Source organism: Mobula hypostoma, chromosome 9 (genome assembly GCF_963921235.1).
Source record: "Mobula hypostoma chromosome 9, sMobHyp1.1, whole genome shotgun sequence".
Taxonomy (NCBI): Eukaryota; Metazoa; Chordata; class Chondrichthyes; order Myliobatiformes; family Myliobatidae; genus Mobula; species Mobula hypostoma.
Window position 1 is genome coordinate 95,471,458 of NC_086105.1, and position 19,239 is coordinate 95,490,696.

A 19,239-nucleotide genomic window follows, 5' to 3' on the forward strand; every position below is an offset into this window, starting at 1 on the left:
CCTGTGTCTGACTGCCGCCCGGGCCCAGTGTCTGACTGCCGCCCGGGCCCAGTGTCTGACTGCCGCCCGGGCCCAGTGTCTGACTGCCGCCCGGGCCCAGTGTCTGACTGCCGCCCGGGCCCAGTGTCTGACTGCCGCCCGGGCCCAGTGTCTGACTGCCGCCCGGGCCCAGTGTCTGACTGCCGCCCGGGCCCAGTGTCTGACTGCCGCCCTCACCCTGTGACTGATTGATGTCTGGGCCCAGCGTCTGACTGACACCCTCGCCCTGTGTCTGACTGACGTCCGGGCCCAGTGTCTGACTGACGCCCGGGCCCTGTGTCTGACTGACGCCCGGGCCCTGTGACTGACTGACGCCCGGGCCCTGTGTCTGACTGCCGCCCGGGCCCAGTGTCTGACTGCCGCCCGGGCCCAGTGTCTGACTGCCGCCCGGGCCCAGTGTCTGACTGCCGCCCGGGCCCAGTGTCTGACTGACGCCCGGGCCCTGTGTCTGACTGACGCCCGGGCCCAGTGTCTGACTGACGCCCGGGCCCTGTGTCTGACTGACGCCCGGGCCCTGTGTCTGACTGCCGCCCGGGCCCAGTGTCTGACTGCCGCCCGGGCCCAGTGTCTGACTGCCGCCCGGGCCCAGTGTCTGACTGCCGCCCGGGCCCAGTGTCTGACTGCCGCCCGGGCCCAGTGTCTGACTGCCGCCCGGGCCCAGTGTCTGACTGCCGCCCGGGCCCAGTGTCTGACTGCCGCCCGGGCCCAGTGTCTGACTGCCGCCCGGGCCCAGTGTCTGACTGACGCCCTCGCCCTGTGACTGACTGCTGCCCGGGCCCAGTGTCTGACTGACTTCCAAGTTGCGTGTCTGAATTATATCTGTGTTCTGCAACTGACTAATGTCTGTGCTCCATGTCTGACTGATGCCCTCACCCTGTGACTGACTGAAGTCTGGGCCCTGTGTCTGATTGACGTCCGGGCCCAGTGTCCGACTGATGCCCTCACCCTGTGTCTGACTGACGCCCGGGCCCAGTGTCTGACTGACGCCCGGGCCCAGTGTCTGACTGACGCCCTCGCCCAGTGTCTGACTGACGTCCGGGCCCAGTGTCTGACTGACGCCCTCGCCCTGTGTCTGACTGACGTCCGGGCCCAGTGTCTGACTGACGCCCTCGCTCTGTGACTGACTGCCGCCCGGGCCCAGTGTCTGACTGACGCCCGGGCCCTGTGACTGACTGACGCCCGGGCCCTGTGACTGACTGATGCCCTCGCCCTGTGACTGATTGATGTCTGGGCCCAGTGTCTGACTGACGTCCGGGCCCAGTGTCTGACTGACGTCCGGGCCCAGTGTCTGACTGCCGCCCGGGCCCAGTGTCTGACTGACGCCCGGGCCCTGTGACTGACTGACGCCCGGGCCCTGTGACTGACTGCCGCCCGGGCCCAGTGTCTGACTGCCGCCCGGGCCCAGTGTCTGACTGCCGCCCGGGCCCAGTGTCTGACTGCCGCCCGGGCCCAGTGTCTGACTGCCGCCCGGGCCCAGTGTCTGACTGCCGCCCGGGCCCAGTGTCTGACTGCCGCCCGGGCCCAGTGTCTGACTGCCGCCCTCACCCTGTGACTGATTGATGTCTGGGCCCAGTGTCTGACTGACACCCTCGCCCTGTGTCTGACTGACGTCCGGGCCCAGTGTCTGACTGACGCCCGGGCCCTGTGTCTGACTGACGCCCGGGCCCTGTGACTGACTGACGCCCGGGCCCTGTGTCTGACTGCCGCCCGGGCCCTGTGTCTGACTGCCGCCCGGGCCCAGTGTCTGACTGCCGCCCGGGCCCAGTGTCTGACTGCCGCCCGGGCCCAGTGTCTGACTGCCGCCCGGGCCCAGTGTCTGACTGCCGCCCGGGCCCAGTGTCTGACTGCCGCCCGGGCCCATGTGACTGCCGCCCGGGCCCATGTGACTGCCGCCCGGGCCCATGCTGCTGTGCCGCCCGGGCCCAGTGTCTGACTGCCGCCCGGGCCCAGTGTCTGACTGCCGCCCGGGCCCAGTGTCTGACTGACGCCCTCGCCCTGTGACTGACTGCTGCCCGGGCCCAGTGTCTGACTGCCGCCCGGGCCCAGTGTCTGACTGACGCCCTCGCCCTGTGACTGACTGCCGCCCGGGCCCAGTGTCTGACTGCCGCCCGGGCCCAGTGTCTGACTGACGCCCTCGCCCTGTGACTGACTGCCGCCCGGGCCCAGTGTCTGACTGCCGCCCGGGCCCAGTGTCTGACTGCCGCCCGGGCCCAGTGTCTGACTGCCGCCCGGGCCCAGTGTCTGACTGCCGCCCGGGCCCTGTGTCTGACTGCCGCCCGGGCCCTGTGTCTGACTGCCGCCCGGGCCCAGTGTCTGACTGCCGCCCGGGCCCAGTGTCTGACTGCCGCCCGGGCCCAGTGTCTGACTGCCGCCCGGGCCCAGTGTCTGACTGCCGCCCGTGTCCTGTGTCTGACTGCCGCCCGGGCCCTGTGTCTGACTGCCGCCCGGGCCCTGTGTCTGACTGATGCCCTCGCCCAGTGTCTGACTGCCGCCCGGGCCCAGTGTCTGACTGACGCCCTCGCCCTGTGACTGACTGCCGCCCGGGCCCAGTGTCTGACTGCCGCCCGGGCCCAGTGTCTGACTGACGCCCTCGCCCTGTGACTGACTGCCGCCCGGGCCCAGTGTCTGACTGCCGCCCGGGCCCAGTGTCTGACTGCCGCCCGGGCCCAGTGTCTGACTGCCGCCCGGGCCCTGTGTCTGACTGCCGCCCGGGCCCTGTGTCTGACTGCCGCCCGGGTCCTGTGTCTGACTGCCGGCCGGGCCCTGTGTCTGACTGCCGCCCGGGCCCAGTGTCTGACTGCCGCCCGGGCCCAGTGTCTGACTGCCGCCCGGGCCCAGTGTCTGACTGACGCCCTCGCCCTGTGACTGACTGCCGCCCGGGCCCAGTGTCTGACTGCCGCCCGGGCCCGGTGTCTGACTGACGCCCGGGCCCGGTGTCTGACTGACGCCCGGGCCCGGTGACTGACTGACGCCCGGGCCCGGTGTCTGACTGACGCCCGGGCCCGGTGACTGACTGCCGCCCGGGCCCGGTGTCTGACTGACGCCCGGGCCCGGTGACTGACTGACGCCCGGGCCCGGTGACTGACTGCCGCCCGGGCCCGGTGTCTGACTGCCGCCCGGGCCCGGTGTCTGACTGCCGCCCGGGCCCGGTGTCTGACTGCCGCCCGGGCCCGGTGTCTGACTGCCGCCCGGGCCCGGTGTCTGACTGCCGCCCGGGCCCGGTGTCTGACTGCCGCCCGGGCCCGGTGTCTGACTGCCGCCCGGGCCCGGTGTCTGACTGCCGCCCTCACCCTGTGACTGATTGATGTCTGGGCCCAGTGTCTGACTGACACCCTCGCCCTGTGTCTGACTGACGTCCGGGCCCTGTGTCTGACTGACGCCCGGGCCCTGTGTCTGACTGACGCCCGGGCCCTGTGTCTGACTGACGCCCGGGCCCTGTGTCTGACTGACGCCCGGGCCCTGTGTCTGACTGACGCCCGGGCCCTGTGACTGACTGACGCCCGGGCCCTGTGTCTGACTGCCGCCCGGGCCCAGTGTCTGACTGCCGCCCGGGCCCAGTGTCTGACTGCCGCCCGGGCCCAGTGTCTGACTGCCGCCCGGGCCCAGTGTCTGACTGCCGCCCGGGCCCAGTGTCTGACTGCCGCCCGGGCCCAGTGTCTGACTGCCGCCCGGGCCCAGTGTCCGACCGACGCCCGGGCCCAGTGTCCGACCGACGCCCGGGCCCAGTGTCCGACCGACGCCCGGGCCCAGTGTCCGACCGACGCCCGGGCCCAGTGTCCGACCGACGCCCGGGCCCAGTGTCCGACCGACGCCCGGGCCCAGTGTCCGACCGACGCCCGGGCCCAGTGTCCGACCGACGCCCGGGCCCAGTGTCCGACCGACGCCCGGGCCCAGTGTCCGACCGACGCCCGGGCCCAGTGTCCGACCGACGCCCGGGCCCAGTGTCCGACCGACGCCCGGGCCCAGTGTCCGACCGACGCCCGGGCCCAGTGTCCGACCGACGCCCGGGCCCAGTGTCCGACCGACGCCCGGTCCCTGTGTCCGACCGACGCCCGGGCCCAGTGTCCGACCTACGCCGTCGCCCAGTGTCCGACCTACGCCATCGCCCAGTGTCCGACTGACGTCTGGGCCCAGTGTCTGATTGATGCCCTCACCCTGTGTCTGACTGACGTCTTGGTCCTGTGTCCGACTGATGTCTGGGTCCCACGTCTGACTGATTTCTGGGCTAGGTGTATGAATTATATCTGTGTCCTGCTGTTGGCTAATGTCTGTGTTCCATGTCCGACTGATGTCCGGGCCTGCTGTCCAGCTGACATCCTGAACCCATGTCCATCTGACATCTGGGCCCAGTGTCCGACTGATGCCCTCACCCTGCGTCTGACTGGCTCCCAGGCCAGGTGTCTGACTGATGTCAGGGCCCAGTGACTGACTTACACCTGTGCTCCAAGTGTGACCCGGGCCCAGTGTCCCACTAAAGAATCGGTTCAGTGTCTGAATTGTACCTGCATTCCATGTCTGACTGACATCTGTGCCATGTGTCCGATTGATACTTGTTTCCCATTTCTGACTGACATTTGTGTCCCACATCTGACTGATATCTGAGTTCACTGTTCGACTGATGATACCCTTGGTCCGTGTCTGACTGATAACTGGGCTGAGTGTCCAATTGATACCTGTGCTCCTTGTCTGACTGATGTCCGGACCCTGTGTCCAGCTGACACCTTGGCCCCGTGTCTGACTGGCTTCTAGCCCCAGTGTCCGACTGATATCCGGGCCCACTGTGTGACTGATATCCGGGCCATGTGTCAGACTGACTTCTGGGCCCAGTGTCTGACTGACATCCGGGTCCTGTGTCTGATTGATATCTGGGTCCTGTGTCCGGCTGTTACTTGGGCTACGTGTCCGACTGAGAGCCAAGTTCTGTGCATGACTGACATCCGTATTCAGTATCTGACTGGCATTTGTGCTCAACTTCCAACCAGTATCCATGCTCCATGTCTGACCGATGTCTCTGTCCTGTGACTGAAAGTCATCAGTGCTCTGTGTCCGACTGACGCCCGTGCTCTGTGTCCGACTGACGCCCGTGCTCTGTGTCCGACTGACGCCCGTGTTCTGTGTCTGCCTGACGCCTGTGCTCCGTGTCTGCCTGACCTCTGTGCTCCGTGTCTGCCTGACGCCTGTGCTCCGTGTCTGCCTGACGCCTGTGCTCCGTGACTGACTGACACCTGTGCTCTGTGTCCGACTGATGTCTGTGTTCCATGCCCTGCTGTTATCGTTGCTGAGTGCTGAGGGGCTGGGAGTGCGATGCATTGTCATGAACTCAGTCATTACTAATACTGATGAAAATGATGTTGCTCTTTCAGGGCCAGATGCTGGGGGACGGCCAGAACGGGCCGTTACTGTCACTAAATCAATCTCAGTAATGCTGGTGGTGGGATCTGTTATAGTTGGTAATATATTCCTAAACCATTGTTCACTTAACCAAGGACCTGCTGGTCGCGTTGGTAGGGCACCAAGATTCTCTGTGCCGATATTTATAACATGGGGCTTTGAAGTCACTGGTCTCAGCTGGTGTGTCCTTGACATGACAGATTCATCACTGGCTATAGGTCCCTGTTCAGAAGATGGTGACAGAGGGTTAAGGTTGAAACTTATGGTGGTTGGCAGGGTTGGTTCTTCACTCCAGACTGGAAAGGGGTTGCCAGCCGTTTGCCAACTCAGCGCACCCCCTTGCTCAACTGGAGGCTGAGACGTTGTCTGAAGGCCAAAATGGGACTGGTCCAAGTTGGTGACTGTCCCAGGCTGGGCTTGTTCTGAGAATTCCAGAGTCTCTAGGGCAAACACTGCCTGTCCGACTTTAGTCCTGTCCTGGTTGTTGGCTGACGCGGAGGTGTCTGTTGGTGAGGTCGACTTCCTTCCCGAAGACAACGTGGTCTGCGAGGGTGGCCTGTTATTGGGCAACACTGACGATCCCCATGGAAACCATGCGATTGTTGGGGCGGTTGAAATCCTCTCCTCAGTGTGATGGTCCATCTCGCTGGCTGGGGTCTCACTCAGGTCAACTTCAGTGGGTTGCAAATTTGCATTTGCCAGAGGCTGTGATAAGGAGGGCTCACGGTTGAAGGTTGACAGGATCCCGGCCCCCGGTACAACGGTAATCGTCGGTAGCAACTCCGCACTATTTTCCTGGTCAGAGTTGGAGGGTGAACTGCTTCCTCCTTCCAACCGCAGGGCTTCCCCCAAAAGTTCTGCTCTTAACGCTGGTCCTGTGGAGCTCCCACCAGTAGTTTCTGATCTGTTTCTGTTCTTGTCCATATCTGATAAAGTGGAAGTGACCAGGAATTCTAAATTGGCCTTAACACTTGGAGTAACCATCAGCTTTTGGTCTGGTCTGTGGGTATTCTGACTGACCTCCACTGTGGTCTCTCCATCAGTAAGCCACCCATCACCAGTCTTTGTCCGTTCACCTGAAGCTACTTCGTCTCCACTCCCTTCAGCGTCAGGGAGCTTCGCAAGTTCGAAGCCAGGCGAGGTGGTGGGTGGTGTTGTCGAAACCCTTTCGTCCATTCCCGCTGAACGTGAGGAACGTGGTGTTGTCTCCCCGTTACCCAGAGCAGGAGCAGCTGACTGCATTCCAGCTGGCTGTGCACTGGGGCCGCAACGTGACGCACAGCTCAAACCTTCTGCGCCTGCGTCGTGACCGTTGGAAACTCCCTGCGTGCAGAGCTTTGAAGTATGGCTCATCAGCTTGCGAATATCAAACACATTCCTCGGCCCTGCTTTAGTCACCGTGTGTGGAGCAGTCGAGGAAATGTCTTTGACGTGGTATTTCCTCTGCATGCCTTCAAAATGAGTCACCGTTGCTGGAGTCTGCGGAGGATAGCTACTGAGATATTGGGCGTTTGAATCTTGGGTGGACAGTACAGGGATGCGCCTGGTCCGAGGGGCAAAAGTCATGCGTTTCCCCGGACTGCTTTGTCCTTCCCTCTGCTCTGATGGAGTGACCGGCTGACTGGGAGAGGCAGGGAATTCCTGCCTCTGGACTGGCACTGGGTCGCCAGTTCTTTCTGTCCCGCTCACGTAATCGAAGTCCAGGGACACTGTCGCCTCTCCCTCGCTGGAAAGAGACTTCCTGCGGAGAGAGGGGTCCCGGATGGGAGTCGGCGATGTGACTAACAGCCTCGGTGCCTGAGATCCGGGCAGCGATGGGCCCTCGCCGCCCTCCGAAAACAGGTCCTCCAGCAGGGGCGAAGGGTTCCATTGGCTGCTCCTCTGCTGTTCACCTCCCCATTGGCTCATCCTGAGGTCAGAGCTCGTTGCCAGGGAAATGTTCCCCACTGATTGGCTGGATGGCGCCTGGTCAGTTTTGCGTGAAAGACTGGTCGTAGGTGGCCGTGAGGAGCTGGGCTGGGGTTTTGGATGGTCTGACTGGGTCCTGCCTGGGCGCTTTTTGGCGACACTTGCGCTGCCCGCATCACCTTGAGCCGTGATCAGCCTGGAGCGTCCCACCGTCCAGCTGTAGGGCAGCCTTGGCTCTTTCCCGGACTCTGAACCCAGGGCAGAAGGTCTGCCCACTTTGTCCATGCTTTGGGTCATCACACCATCCAAATTTTCCACCTGAGGGTCTGCGGATGGAGCCAGTGACAGAGCTAACGACTGTCTCGCATCGACCTTGGGTCTGAATACAAAGGATCGAATGCTGGGTCTCAGGACCGGGCTTGACCTGGAGGTGGAGGTTGCAGAGGACAATGACCTCTGACCTCTGGTGGAGACGTATTCCAAGCTCACAATGGTGGCTGGGATATTGGAGGTAATTGGCTCAGGCAGGGAGCTGGGGCTAGGTTGGTGTCTGGAGACAGAACGAGATCGCAAGATGGAGGTGCTGTGGTGTTGATTGCTGGAGATGGGGTAGGGTTCTGCAGAGCTGGTGTGTGTTGGGGTAGGGTTGAAGGTGGCATATAAGGTAGAGATGGAGTTGACAGTAGCAGCAGATTCTCCGGAAGAATTCAGTCCTTCTGTGGACTTGGGATAGAGCTCTGTCTGAGCATCCCTTACTGCTGGGGAGGATCCTGAGTCTGGGTGGGATTGGGTTCCTAGAATGAGATGGAGGAGAAGATTGAGACTTCCAGGAATCTGGGAGGGGTGTTGGATCCAGGCAGGTCCTCTACTCATCTGCTCATTTCCACCGTTTGCTGGAGTGACTCTCTGGACTTGTCCCATTGAGGCCGAGCTCACTTCAAGTTGGGAGACATCTTGCTTTCCTTGGGCCGGAGAAAGGACTGGAATTGTGGTCAGTGGCTCTGAGGCATTTGAATCCATTTCTCTGTTGAGTTCACCTGTCCCAAACATGAGAACAAAGTGTGAGTGAGATTCCCCAAACATGCTGAGCTTTCCAGCTGCAATTTTAGTAACGCTGGGGCTCACCACTTACATTACAATTTCTGCCAAATTAATGGGTGAAAAAGTGACAACATACATATACCAGTGACAGAATCAGACACAGAAACCTATAAACATAAAACAGACAGAAACACACTCAAACACAAACACACACACACACACACACACACACACACACACACACACACACACACACAGTGCATGCACTACACATACATGTACTCGAATGTCCCAAGACACACAATCAGACTTTAATCAGAAAACGTAAGAGCCAATGTACCAGCAGAGCTGACCAGAAGCTTTGTGTGGACAGCAGGTTTCAAAAAGCATCTCAAAAGAAGGTTAGGAGAGAGTCCAGGAGCTTAGGGCTTGGCAATTGCCTGCGTGATAACCAAATTAGCGCAAAGGAAAATGAAGATGATAAAGACCGCGGGGCTGGTTCCTGTGCTGTGCAGATTCTATGTTCAAAGAGGCTGGAACCAGAGGAACCGCAAATTCTGAAGTTAAAGTCGCACACAGTCTGGTGTAGTGTGGCAGACTGACCTCTACCCTGCTGAGGCCAGGTGGCAACTCTCAGACATCTCCTCGTAACTACCCCAGGGGAGGACCTCCTCGTACCTACCCCCAGGGGAGGACCTCCTCGTACCTACCCCCAGGGGAGGACCTCCTCGTACCTACCCGCAGGAGAGGACCTCCTCGTACCTACCCCAGGAGAGGACCTCCTCGTACCTACATCAGGAGAGGACCTCCTCGTACCTACCCCAGGGGAGGACCTCACTACAGAGCATCCAACTATTGTCTTCTGCACCATTACCAACCTCATCGACTCTGGAGATCTCCTATCCACTGCCACTAACCTCAAAGTTCCCTTACTCCACACTGCTCGTTTCTACCCTACCCAAGATCACAAACCTGTATGCGTACGTCCATTGCTCCTACATGCACCTGCCCCAGTGAACTCATGCCCACGTAGCTCAACTTCAGTTTGTCCCCCTTTTGTTCAGCCCCTTCCCACTTACACCCATGATACTTCACACGTTCTTGATCACTCTAAGTTCCCTGGCCCTGATGGCGTCATTTTTACAATGGCCATCCAGTCCCCATACACTCCTACTGGCCCATTTGATTTCTCTTTTGGCTTTTGGAACTTTCTCCAAACACAAGGTGAAGCCATGGACATCCACATGGGCTCCAGCTATACCTGCCTTTTCGTTGCTATGTGGGACAGTCCATATTCCAAGCCTACACTGCGAATGCTCTCCCACCTACTTCTAAGTTTCATCGACAACTTCATGCACCCATGCTGAGTTTGTCAGTTTCATCAACTTTGCCTCCAACTTTCAACCTGCCCTCAAATTTACTTGGTCTATCTTGGACATCTCTCTCCCCTTTCTTGATCTGTCTCTATCTCCATCTCTGGAGATATAAACCTACTGACTCTATACCTCTTCCCACCATCACTTGTAAAAATGCTATTCTCTTTTCTCAGTTCCTCCATGTCCACTGCATCTGTTCCCAGGATGAGGCTTTCCATTCCAGATATGTCCTCCTCCTTCTAAGAATGGGTTTCCCTTCCTCTGCCATTGATGCTGCCCTCACCCAAGCCCCCCTCTATTTCATGGACATCTGTCCTCACACCACTCTCCCGCTACCATAACAGGAATAGAGTTGCTCTTGTCCTCACCACGAGCCTCCACATCCACTAGTTATTCTCCATATTGCCATCTTCAGTGGGATCCTACCACTGAATATATCTGCCCCTCCAGCCCACTCTGTGCTTTCTGCAGAGACTGCTCTGTCCATAACTCCCTCGTCCACTCATCCCTCCCCACCGATCTCCCTCCAGGCACCTACCCCTCCAGGTAGGACCTGCTCAAAGCCTCCTCCCTCAGCACCATTCAGGGCCCCAAGCAGTCCTACCAGGTGAGGTGACTATTCACCTGCTGGGGGGTCACCTACTGTACCAGTGCTCCCAGTGCAGCCTCCTCAACATCGGTAAGATCTGATGTAGTTTGGGGGATCGCTTCATCAAGCAACTTCATTCTGTTGGCCTCAAAAGGCTGGTCTTCCTATTCCCCAGTTTGGCATGTTGGTCCGTGACTTCCTCTACAGTCACAGTGAGGCCACCCTCATGTTGGAGAAGCAACACTTCATATTCCATTTGGGTAGCCTCTAACCTGACAGCATGAACATTGATTCCTCTAATGTCTGGTAATTTCTCTCCCCTCCCCCTCTCTCATTTTCCATCCCCCAATTTGGTTTCCCTCTCACCCTTTCTCTTCTCCCCAAGTGCCCATCACTTCCCTCTGGTGCCCCTCCTCCTCCCTTTTCTCCATTGGTCCACTCTCCTGTCCTATCAGATTCCTTCTTCTTCAGCTCTTTACCTCTTCGATCTATGACCTCCCAGCCTCTTCCTCCCCCCCCCCCGCAAAACCTGGTTTTGATTATCAGCTGTCAGCTTGTCCTCCTCCCCCTTCCTCCTTTCCAGTCCTGGTGAAGGGTCAGGGCCTGAAACATCGACTGTCTGACCTTCTGGCTTCTTCCTGCACTTTGTGCATGTTGCTCTATTTCACTGTCAGTCAAATTTCTACAAAAAACAAGTTCTTCCCTTGCGTTCCCTCCTCCCCCAATGTCTCTCCCTTTCACACAAAACTGGACACACACAACTGAGGAAAGATCCACTTCTCCCCACACTCATAGTGGCCAGAATCCCGGTGTGCCTCACACCAGCAAGCTTCCCCAGGTCGGAAGCAAGAGAATATCTGCAAATGCTGGAAATGCTATGAGAGGCTTACCCAAGTAGTGCAGGGTAAGTCCATGCTTGAAGCCGGACGCCGATGTTTGAAGAATGATGACACCTGGCCCTCGCCCTCGGATCACAAGCCTCCTGCCGGCCTCAGGGACGCTCCACAAGAGACCACAGAATTCTCTTTCATTTTCTGTTGCTTCCAGTTTGATTTCCAAGTAGGCAGACTTGCAACTGGCTTCGGCCCAGGAGGTGGTCTGATGGGAGACAACGTCCAAGTGGATGGCGTCCGCATTCTTCAGGAGAATCCAGGAGCACCTGGCCCCGTTGATGGAGTCAGGCAAAGGCAGGAAGTACTGCAGAGTTCCATGGGTGCTGTAGGGCAAGAGAACGCCACTGCATTCCTGGTGGGTTGGACCAAGGAGAAGCCCTAAAGGATACAGACAGTGATTAAAGAAACAACTGCACTCACTCACTGTTGGCATGCACATACACAGTCGAGTGAATTGTCTTGTGTACAATTACCATGAGGTACAGGTACAATGAGAACTTTGCTTACAGCAACATCACAGGCGGGTGCAGTAGGTACAGAACACACAGTGTATAACTTATACATAAGAGACAATGAGAGGGAGAGAAAAAGACAGCACAAAAACACGATTATCAGTGCAAAAACGGATGCAATAGAGCTAAGCGGTTGTCTGTAGCGTCCCATTGCTGATGTAGGATTAGGATTACGAGGGTAGTTCAAGAACCTAATGGTTGTTGAAAGTACTGAACCTGTTCTACAGACAGCAAGAGATCCAACACAGTTCTGTTGTATTCAGCCAGTACTGGGATGCACTGTCCTATAATACCACAGGGAAACATGCTTAACCCACTGCTCTACTGATGACTATGTGGATAGACACAGCTCACATCCCATCTATAAATTCTCTGGTAACAGCACTGTTATCTCAGATGGCGATGTGGAGGCGTACGGAGGCAAAATGGATCGGCTAGTCAAGTGGTGTCACAACAAAACAGACTTACGTCCAATGTCAGCAAGACCAAGGAACTGATGGTGGACTTCAGAAAGGAGTAGCCAGGAGAACAAACAACAACCCTTATCGAGGGGTCAGCGGTGGAAAGGGGGAGCAGTTTCAAGTTGCATCTCAGAGGATCGACCCTGGGCCCAACGTATCACGCCAGTGGGAGTTTGAGGAGATTTGCAATGTCACCAAAGACTCTAGCAAATTTCTACGGACGTTCAGTGGAGAGCATTGGAACGGGTTACATCACTGTCTGGTTTGGAGATGCCGATAGAAAGAATCAGAGCCTCCGCCATGGAGGTCATCTTCCAAAGCAGCATCCGCTCTCACCATCCGGGACACCCCTCTTCTCTTTACTGCAATCAGGGAGGATGTACAGGAACCGAAGACCCACACTCAACATTTTAGGGACAGCTTCTTCCCCTACACCACCAGATTTCTCAATGGTCCATGCATTCATGAACACTACCTTGCTATTGCTCTTTAATTATTTTAATAATTCATTTAATTAATTATTTTATTGTAATTTATAGTTTTTTTATGCCAGCACTGTAGAGCTGTCACAAAACAACACATTTCACAGTGTCAGCAAACCTGCTTTTGAACACAGTCAGTGCTGGCTCACACCGTCCTGCTGTACACACAGTCAGTGCTATCTCACACGGTCCTGTTGTACACACAGTCAGTGCTATCTCACACGGTCCTGTTGTACACACAGTCAGTGCTATTTCACACGATCCTGTTGTACACACAGTCAGTGCTATCTCACACGGTCCTGTTGTACACACAGTCAGTGCTATCTCACGCCGTCCTGTTGCACACACAGTACTGGCTCACACGGTACTGTTGTACACACAGTCAGTGCTATCTCACACGGTCCTGTTGTGCACACAGTCAGTGCTATCTCACGCCATTCTGTTGTACACACAGTCAGTGCTGGCTCACACCGTCCTGCTGTACACACGGTCAGTGCTATCTCACACGGTCCTGTTGTACACACAGTCAGTGCTATCTCAGACTGTCCTGTTGTACACACAGTCAGTGCTATCTCACACGGTCCTGTTGTACACACAGTCAGTGCTATCTCAGACTGTCCTGTTGTACACACAGTCAGTGCTATCTCACACGGTCCTGTTGTACACACAGTCAGTGCTATCTCACACGGTCCTGTTGTACACACAGTCAGTGCTATCTCAGACTGTCCTGTTGTACACACAGTCAGTGCTATCTCACACGATCCTGTTGTACACACAGTCAGTGCTATCTCACACGGTCCTGTTGTACACACAGTCAGTGCTATCTCACGCCGTCCTGTTGCACACACAGTACTGGCTCACACGGTCCTGTTGTACACACAGTCAGTGCTATCTCACACGGTCCTGTTGTACACACAGTCAGTGCTAACTCACGCCATTCTGTTGTACACACAGTACTGGCTCACACGGTCCTGTTGTACACACAGTCAGTGCTATCTCACACAGTCCTGTTGTACACACAATCAGTGCTATCTCAGACTGTCCTGTTGGACACACAGTCAGTGCTATCTCACACGGTCCTGTTGTACACACAGTCAGTGCGATCTCACACGGTCCTGTTGTACACACAGTCATTGCAATCTCACGCCATCCTGTTGTACAACAGTCAGTGCAATCTCACGCCATCCTGTTGTACACACAGTCAGTGCTATCTCACGCCGTCCTGTTGTACACACTGTCAGTGCTATCTCAGACTGTCCTGTAGTACACACAGTCAGTGCTATCTCACGCCGTCCTGTTGTATACACAGTCAGTGCTATCCCAGACTGTCCTGTTGTACACACAGTCAGTGCGATTTCACACGGTCCTGTTGTACACACAGTCAGTGCTATCTCAGACTGTCCTGTTGTACACACAGTCAGTGCTATCTCACGCCGTCCTGTCGTACACCAGTCAGTGCTATCTCACGCCGTCCTGTCGTACACCAGTCAGTGCTATCTCACACGGTCCTGTTGTACACACAGTCAGTGCTATCTCACGCCATCCTGTGGTACACACAGTCAGTGCTATCTCACACGGTCCTGTTGTACACACTGTCAGTGCTATCTCACACGGTCCTGTTCTACACACAGTCAGTGCTATCTCACACGGTCCTGTTGTAAACACAGTCAGTGCTATCTCAGAGTGTCCTGTTGTACACACAGTCAGTGCTATCTCACATGGTCCTGTTGTAAGCACAGTCAGTGCTATCTCACACGGTCCTGTTGTACACACAGTCAGTGCTATCTCACACGGTCCTGTTGTACACACAGTCAGTGCTATCTCAGACTGTCCTGTTGTACACACAGTCAGTGCTATCTCACACGATCCTGTTGTACACACAGTCAGTGCTATCTCACACGGTCCTGTTGTACACACAGTCAGTGCTATCTCACGCCGTCCTGTTGCACACACAGTACTGGCTCACACGGTCCTGTTGTACACACAGTCAGTGCTATCTCACACGGTCCTGTTGTGCACACAGTCAGTGCTATCTCACGCCATTCTGTTGTACACACAGTCAGTGCTGGCTCACACCGTCCTGCTGTACACACAGTCAGTGCTATCTCACACGGTCCTGTTGCACACACAGTCAGTGCTATCTCACACGGTCCTGTTGTACACACAGGCAGTGCTATCTCACACGGTCCTGTTGTACACACAGTCAGTGCTATCTCACACGGTCCTGTTGTACACACAGTCAGTGCTATCTCAGACTGTCCTGTTGTACACACAGTCAGTGCTATCTCACACGGTCCTGTTGTACACACAGTCAGTGCTATCTCACACGGTCCTGTTGTACACACAGTCAGTGCTATCTCACGCCATCCTGTTGTACACACAGTCAGTGCTATCTCACACGATCCTGTTGTACACACTGTCAGTGCTATCTCACGCCGTTCTGTTGTACACACAGTCAGTGCTATCTCACACGGTCCTGTTGTACACACTGTCAGAGCTATCTCAGACTGTCCTGTTGTACACACAGTCAGTGCTATCTCACACGGTCCTGTTGTACACACAGTCAGCGCTATCTCATACTGTCCTGTTGTACACACAGTCAGCGCTATCTCACGCCGTCCTGTCGTACACCAGTCAGCGCTATCTCACACGGTCCTGTTGCACACACAGTCAGTGCTATCTCACGCCGTCCTGTCGTACACACAGTCAGCGCTATCTCACACGGTCCTGTTGTACACACAGTCAGTGCTATCTCACACGGTCCTGTTGTACACACTGTCAGTGCTATCTCACGCCGTTCTGTTGTACACATAGTCAGTGCTATCTCAGACTGTCCTGTTGTACACACAGTCAGTGCTATCTCACACGGTCCTGTTGTACACACGGTCAGTGCTATCTCACGCCATCCTGTTTAACATACAGTACTGGCTCACACGGTCCTGTTGTACACACAGTCAGTGCTATCTCACACGGTCCTGTTGTACACACAGTCAGTGCTATCTCACACGGTCCTGTTGTACACACAGTCCGTGCTATCTCACACGGTCCTGTTGTACACACAGTCCGTGCTATCTCACACTGTCCTGTTGTACACACAGTCCGTGCTATCTCAGACTGTCCTGTCGTACACACAGTCAGTGCTATCTCACGCCGTCCTGTCGTACACACAGTCAGTGCTATCTCAGACTGTCCTGTTGTACACACAGTCAGTGCTATCTCAGACTGTCCTGTTGTACACACAGTCAGTGCTATCTCAGACTGTCCTGTTGTACACACAGTCAGTGCTATCTCAGACTGTCCTGTTGTACACACAGTCAGTGCTATCTCAGACTGTCCTGTTGTACACACAGTCAGTGCTATCTCAGACTGTCCTGTTGTACACACAGTCAGTGCTATCTCAGACTGTCCTGTTGTACACACAGTCAGTGCTATCTCAGACTGTCCTGTTGTACACACAGTCAGTGCTATCTCACACGGTCCTGTTGTACACACAGTCAGTGCTATCTCACACGGTCCTGTCGTACGCACAGTCAGTGCTATCTCACAAGGTCTTGTTGTACGCACAGTCAGTGCTATCTCACACGGTCTTGTTGTACGCACAGTCAGTGCTATCTCAGACTGTCCTGTTGTACGCACTGTCAGTGCTATCTCAGACTGTCCTGTTGTACACACAGTCAGTGCTATCTCAGACTGTCCTGTTGTACACACAGTCCGTGCTATCTCAGACTGTCCTGTCGTACACACAGTCCGTGCTATCTCAGACTGTCCTGTTGTACACACAGTCAGTGCTATCTCAGACTGTCCTGTCGTACACACAGTCCGTGCTATCTCAGACTGTCCTGTCGTACACACAGTCCGTGCTATCTCAGACTGTCCTGTTGTACACACAGTCAGTGCTATCTCAGACTGTCCTGTCGTACACACAGTCCGTACTATCTCACACGGTCCTGTTGTACACACAGTCCGTGCTATCTCACACTGTCCTGTTGTACACACAGTCCGTGCTATCTCACACGGTCCTGTTGTACACACAGTCCGTGCTATCTCACACTGTCCTGTTGTACACACAGTCCGTGCTATCTCAGACTGTCCTGTCGTACACACAGTCAGTGCTATCTCACGCCGTCCTGTCGTACACACAGTCAGTGCTATCTCAGACTGTCCTGTTGTACACACAGTCAGTGCTATCTCAGACTGTCCTGTTGTACACACAGTCAGTGCTATCTCAGACTGTCCTGTTGTACACACAGTCAGTGCTATCTCAGACTGTCCTGTTGTACACACAGTCAGTGCTATCTCAGACTGTCCTGTTGTACACACAGTCAGTGCTATCTCAGACTGTCCTGTTGTACACACAGTCAGTGCTATCTCAGACTGTCCTGTTGTACACACAGTCAGTGCTATCTCAGACTGTCCTGTTGTACACACAGTCAGTGCTATCTCAGACTGTCCTGTTGTACACACAGTCAGTGCTATCTCAGACTGTCCTGTTGTACACACAGTCAGTGCTATCTCACACGGTCCTGTTGTACACACAGTCAGTGCTATCTCACACGGTCCTGTCGTACGCACAGTCAGTGCTATCTCACAAGGTCTTGTTGTACGCACAGTCAGTGCTATCTCACACGGTCTTGTTGTACGCACAGTCAGTGCTATCTCAGACTGTCCTGTTGTACGCACTGTCAGTGCTATCTCAGACTGTCCTGTTGTACACACAGTCAGTGCTATCTCAGACTGTCCTGTTGTACACACAGTCCGTGCTATCTCAGACTGTCCTGTCGTACACACAGTCAGTGCTATCTCAGACTGTCCTGTCGTACACACAGTCAGTGCTATCTCAGACTGTCCTGTCGTACACACAGTCCGTGCTATCTCAGACTGTCCTGTTGTACACACAGTCCGTGCTATCTCAGACTGTCCTGTTGTACACACAGTCCGTGCTATCTCAGACTGTCCTGTTGTACACACAGTCCGTGCTATCTCAGACTGTCCTGTTGTACACACAGTCCGTGCTATCTTAGACTGTCCTGTTGTACACACAGTCCGTGCTATCTCAGACTGTCCTGTTGTACACACAGTCAGTGCTATCTCACACTGTCCTGTTGTACACACAGTCAGTGCTATCTCACACGGTCCTGTTGTACACACAGTCAGTGCTATCTCACACGGTCCTGTTGTACACACAGTCAGTGCTATCTCAGACTGTCCTGTTGTACACACAGTCCGTGCTCTCTCAGACTGTCCTGTTGTACACACAGTCCGTGCTCTCTCAGACTGTCCTGTTGTACACACAGTCCGTGCTATCTCAGACTGTCCTGTTGTACACACAGTCCGTGCTATCTCAGACTGTCCTGTTGTACACACAGTCAGTGCTATCTCAGACTGTCCTGTTGTACACACAGTGCTGGTCATGCTCTCTATCTCTCACACTGTGTCAGTGTCAAACGCTGAACAGAGCAAAGTTTGGAAGATTTGTAATTGCGTGATTTGGATGAAGGGAAGAAAGGCGATGTTTGTATTAAAATTTAATACAGATGTAAACAACTATTTAGTTACATGCAACACCCACAAAGTGCTGGAGGAGCTCAGCAGGTCAGGCAGCATCTATGGAAGAGAATAAACAGTCGATATTTAACAAACGCCGACGTTGAATAAACAAGACCTGAAGAAAGATCTCGGCCCGTAACGTTGACTATTCATTTCCATGGATGCTGCCTGACTTGCTGTGTTCCTCCAGCATTTTTTGTGTGTTGCTCTGAATTTCCGGCATCTCAGAATCTCTTGTGTTTATCATTTAATTATGTACCTGGGTATAGCACCCAGATGCCATGACGTTTCTTTAATTTCTGTTCCTTCTGTCATCAAAGGCGCAGCTCGCAACTGAGCGCCACGGAATTCACACCCTGAAACGCGGGAGGTTTTGAGCGCCTCTCTCAGGCAAGGTGCCACGAACTCGAAGAGCTCCAGATGGCCTGGTGTACTGCAGGCCGGGTCTGTCGTCCTGTGGTGTGTGAGTAGCATTTTGCAAGAGGTGGTCAACTCACAAATTAAATATCTGCAGGCGGAGAGGGAATGACAGACCAGCACAGTCGTACACAGCCACCGCTGGTACGCAGTGTCCTGCCGTACACAGAGTCTGTACTGAGACACACTGTCCTGGAATACAATCAGAACTGCGACACTCTGCCCTCTTGTGCCACAGTCTGTGCTCGTTAATCTTTCACTTTATGCGCCAAGGAGAGGTAATTTCCAGACACGCAGCTGCATCAGATTATAAATGGCCACTGGCTCTTCAGAAAAGTACGTTAATTTTTTACTAAATCCTGCTTTGGCCCATAATTTTAAAAAAAACGCGCGACAGTTTCCGCTATAAACAATCTCTCCCATTCCTTTATTTTGGACTGTACATTCCGTTTACCTGCATTAGCGAGAAGTAAGAGGCAATTGGTTCTGGCCCACATAATTCACCCAAGAGGAATGCGAGGAGTCCGCGGGGAAGATAGCGGCAACCGACCCGGGAGCTGCATTTATCGGAGTGCGAGAGAGG

General features: G+C 55.3%; 1 protein-coding gene across 1 annotated transcript; it reads right to left on the bottom strand.

Annotated features, from left to right (window-relative positions):
* Positions 1–908: 908 nt before the first annotated feature.
* On the bottom strand, positions 909–19,239 carry LOC134352262 (mucin-19-like). The gene is made up of 5 exons (XM_063059552.1): positions 19,111–19,239; positions 11,235–11,615; positions 2,026–8,375; positions 985–1,972; positions 909–943 (listed from the first exon to the last, which is right to left on the bottom strand). Exons 1-5 carry the CDS (start codon positions 19,151–19,153, stop codon positions 909–911), a joined length of 7,797 nt encoding a protein of 2,598 aa, XP_062915622.1. The 5' UTR covers positions 19,154–19,239.

Bases quoted from the DNA above. Each gene is read 5' to 3' on its own strand.
- LOC134352262 (XM_063059552.1), bottom strand. From the start codon at position 19,153: ATGTGGGCCAGAACCAATTGCCTCTTACTTCTCGCTAATGCAG. The intron at 8,376-11,234 runs GTAAGCCTCTCA...TGTTTGGGACAG, and splicing joins ACTTACCCTGCACTACTTGG to GTGAACTCAACAGAGAAATG. The intron at 1,973-2,025 runs GTCAGTCAGACA...CCCGGGCGGCAG, and splicing joins GTCAGTCACAGGGCGAGGGC to TCAGACACTGGGCCCGGGCG.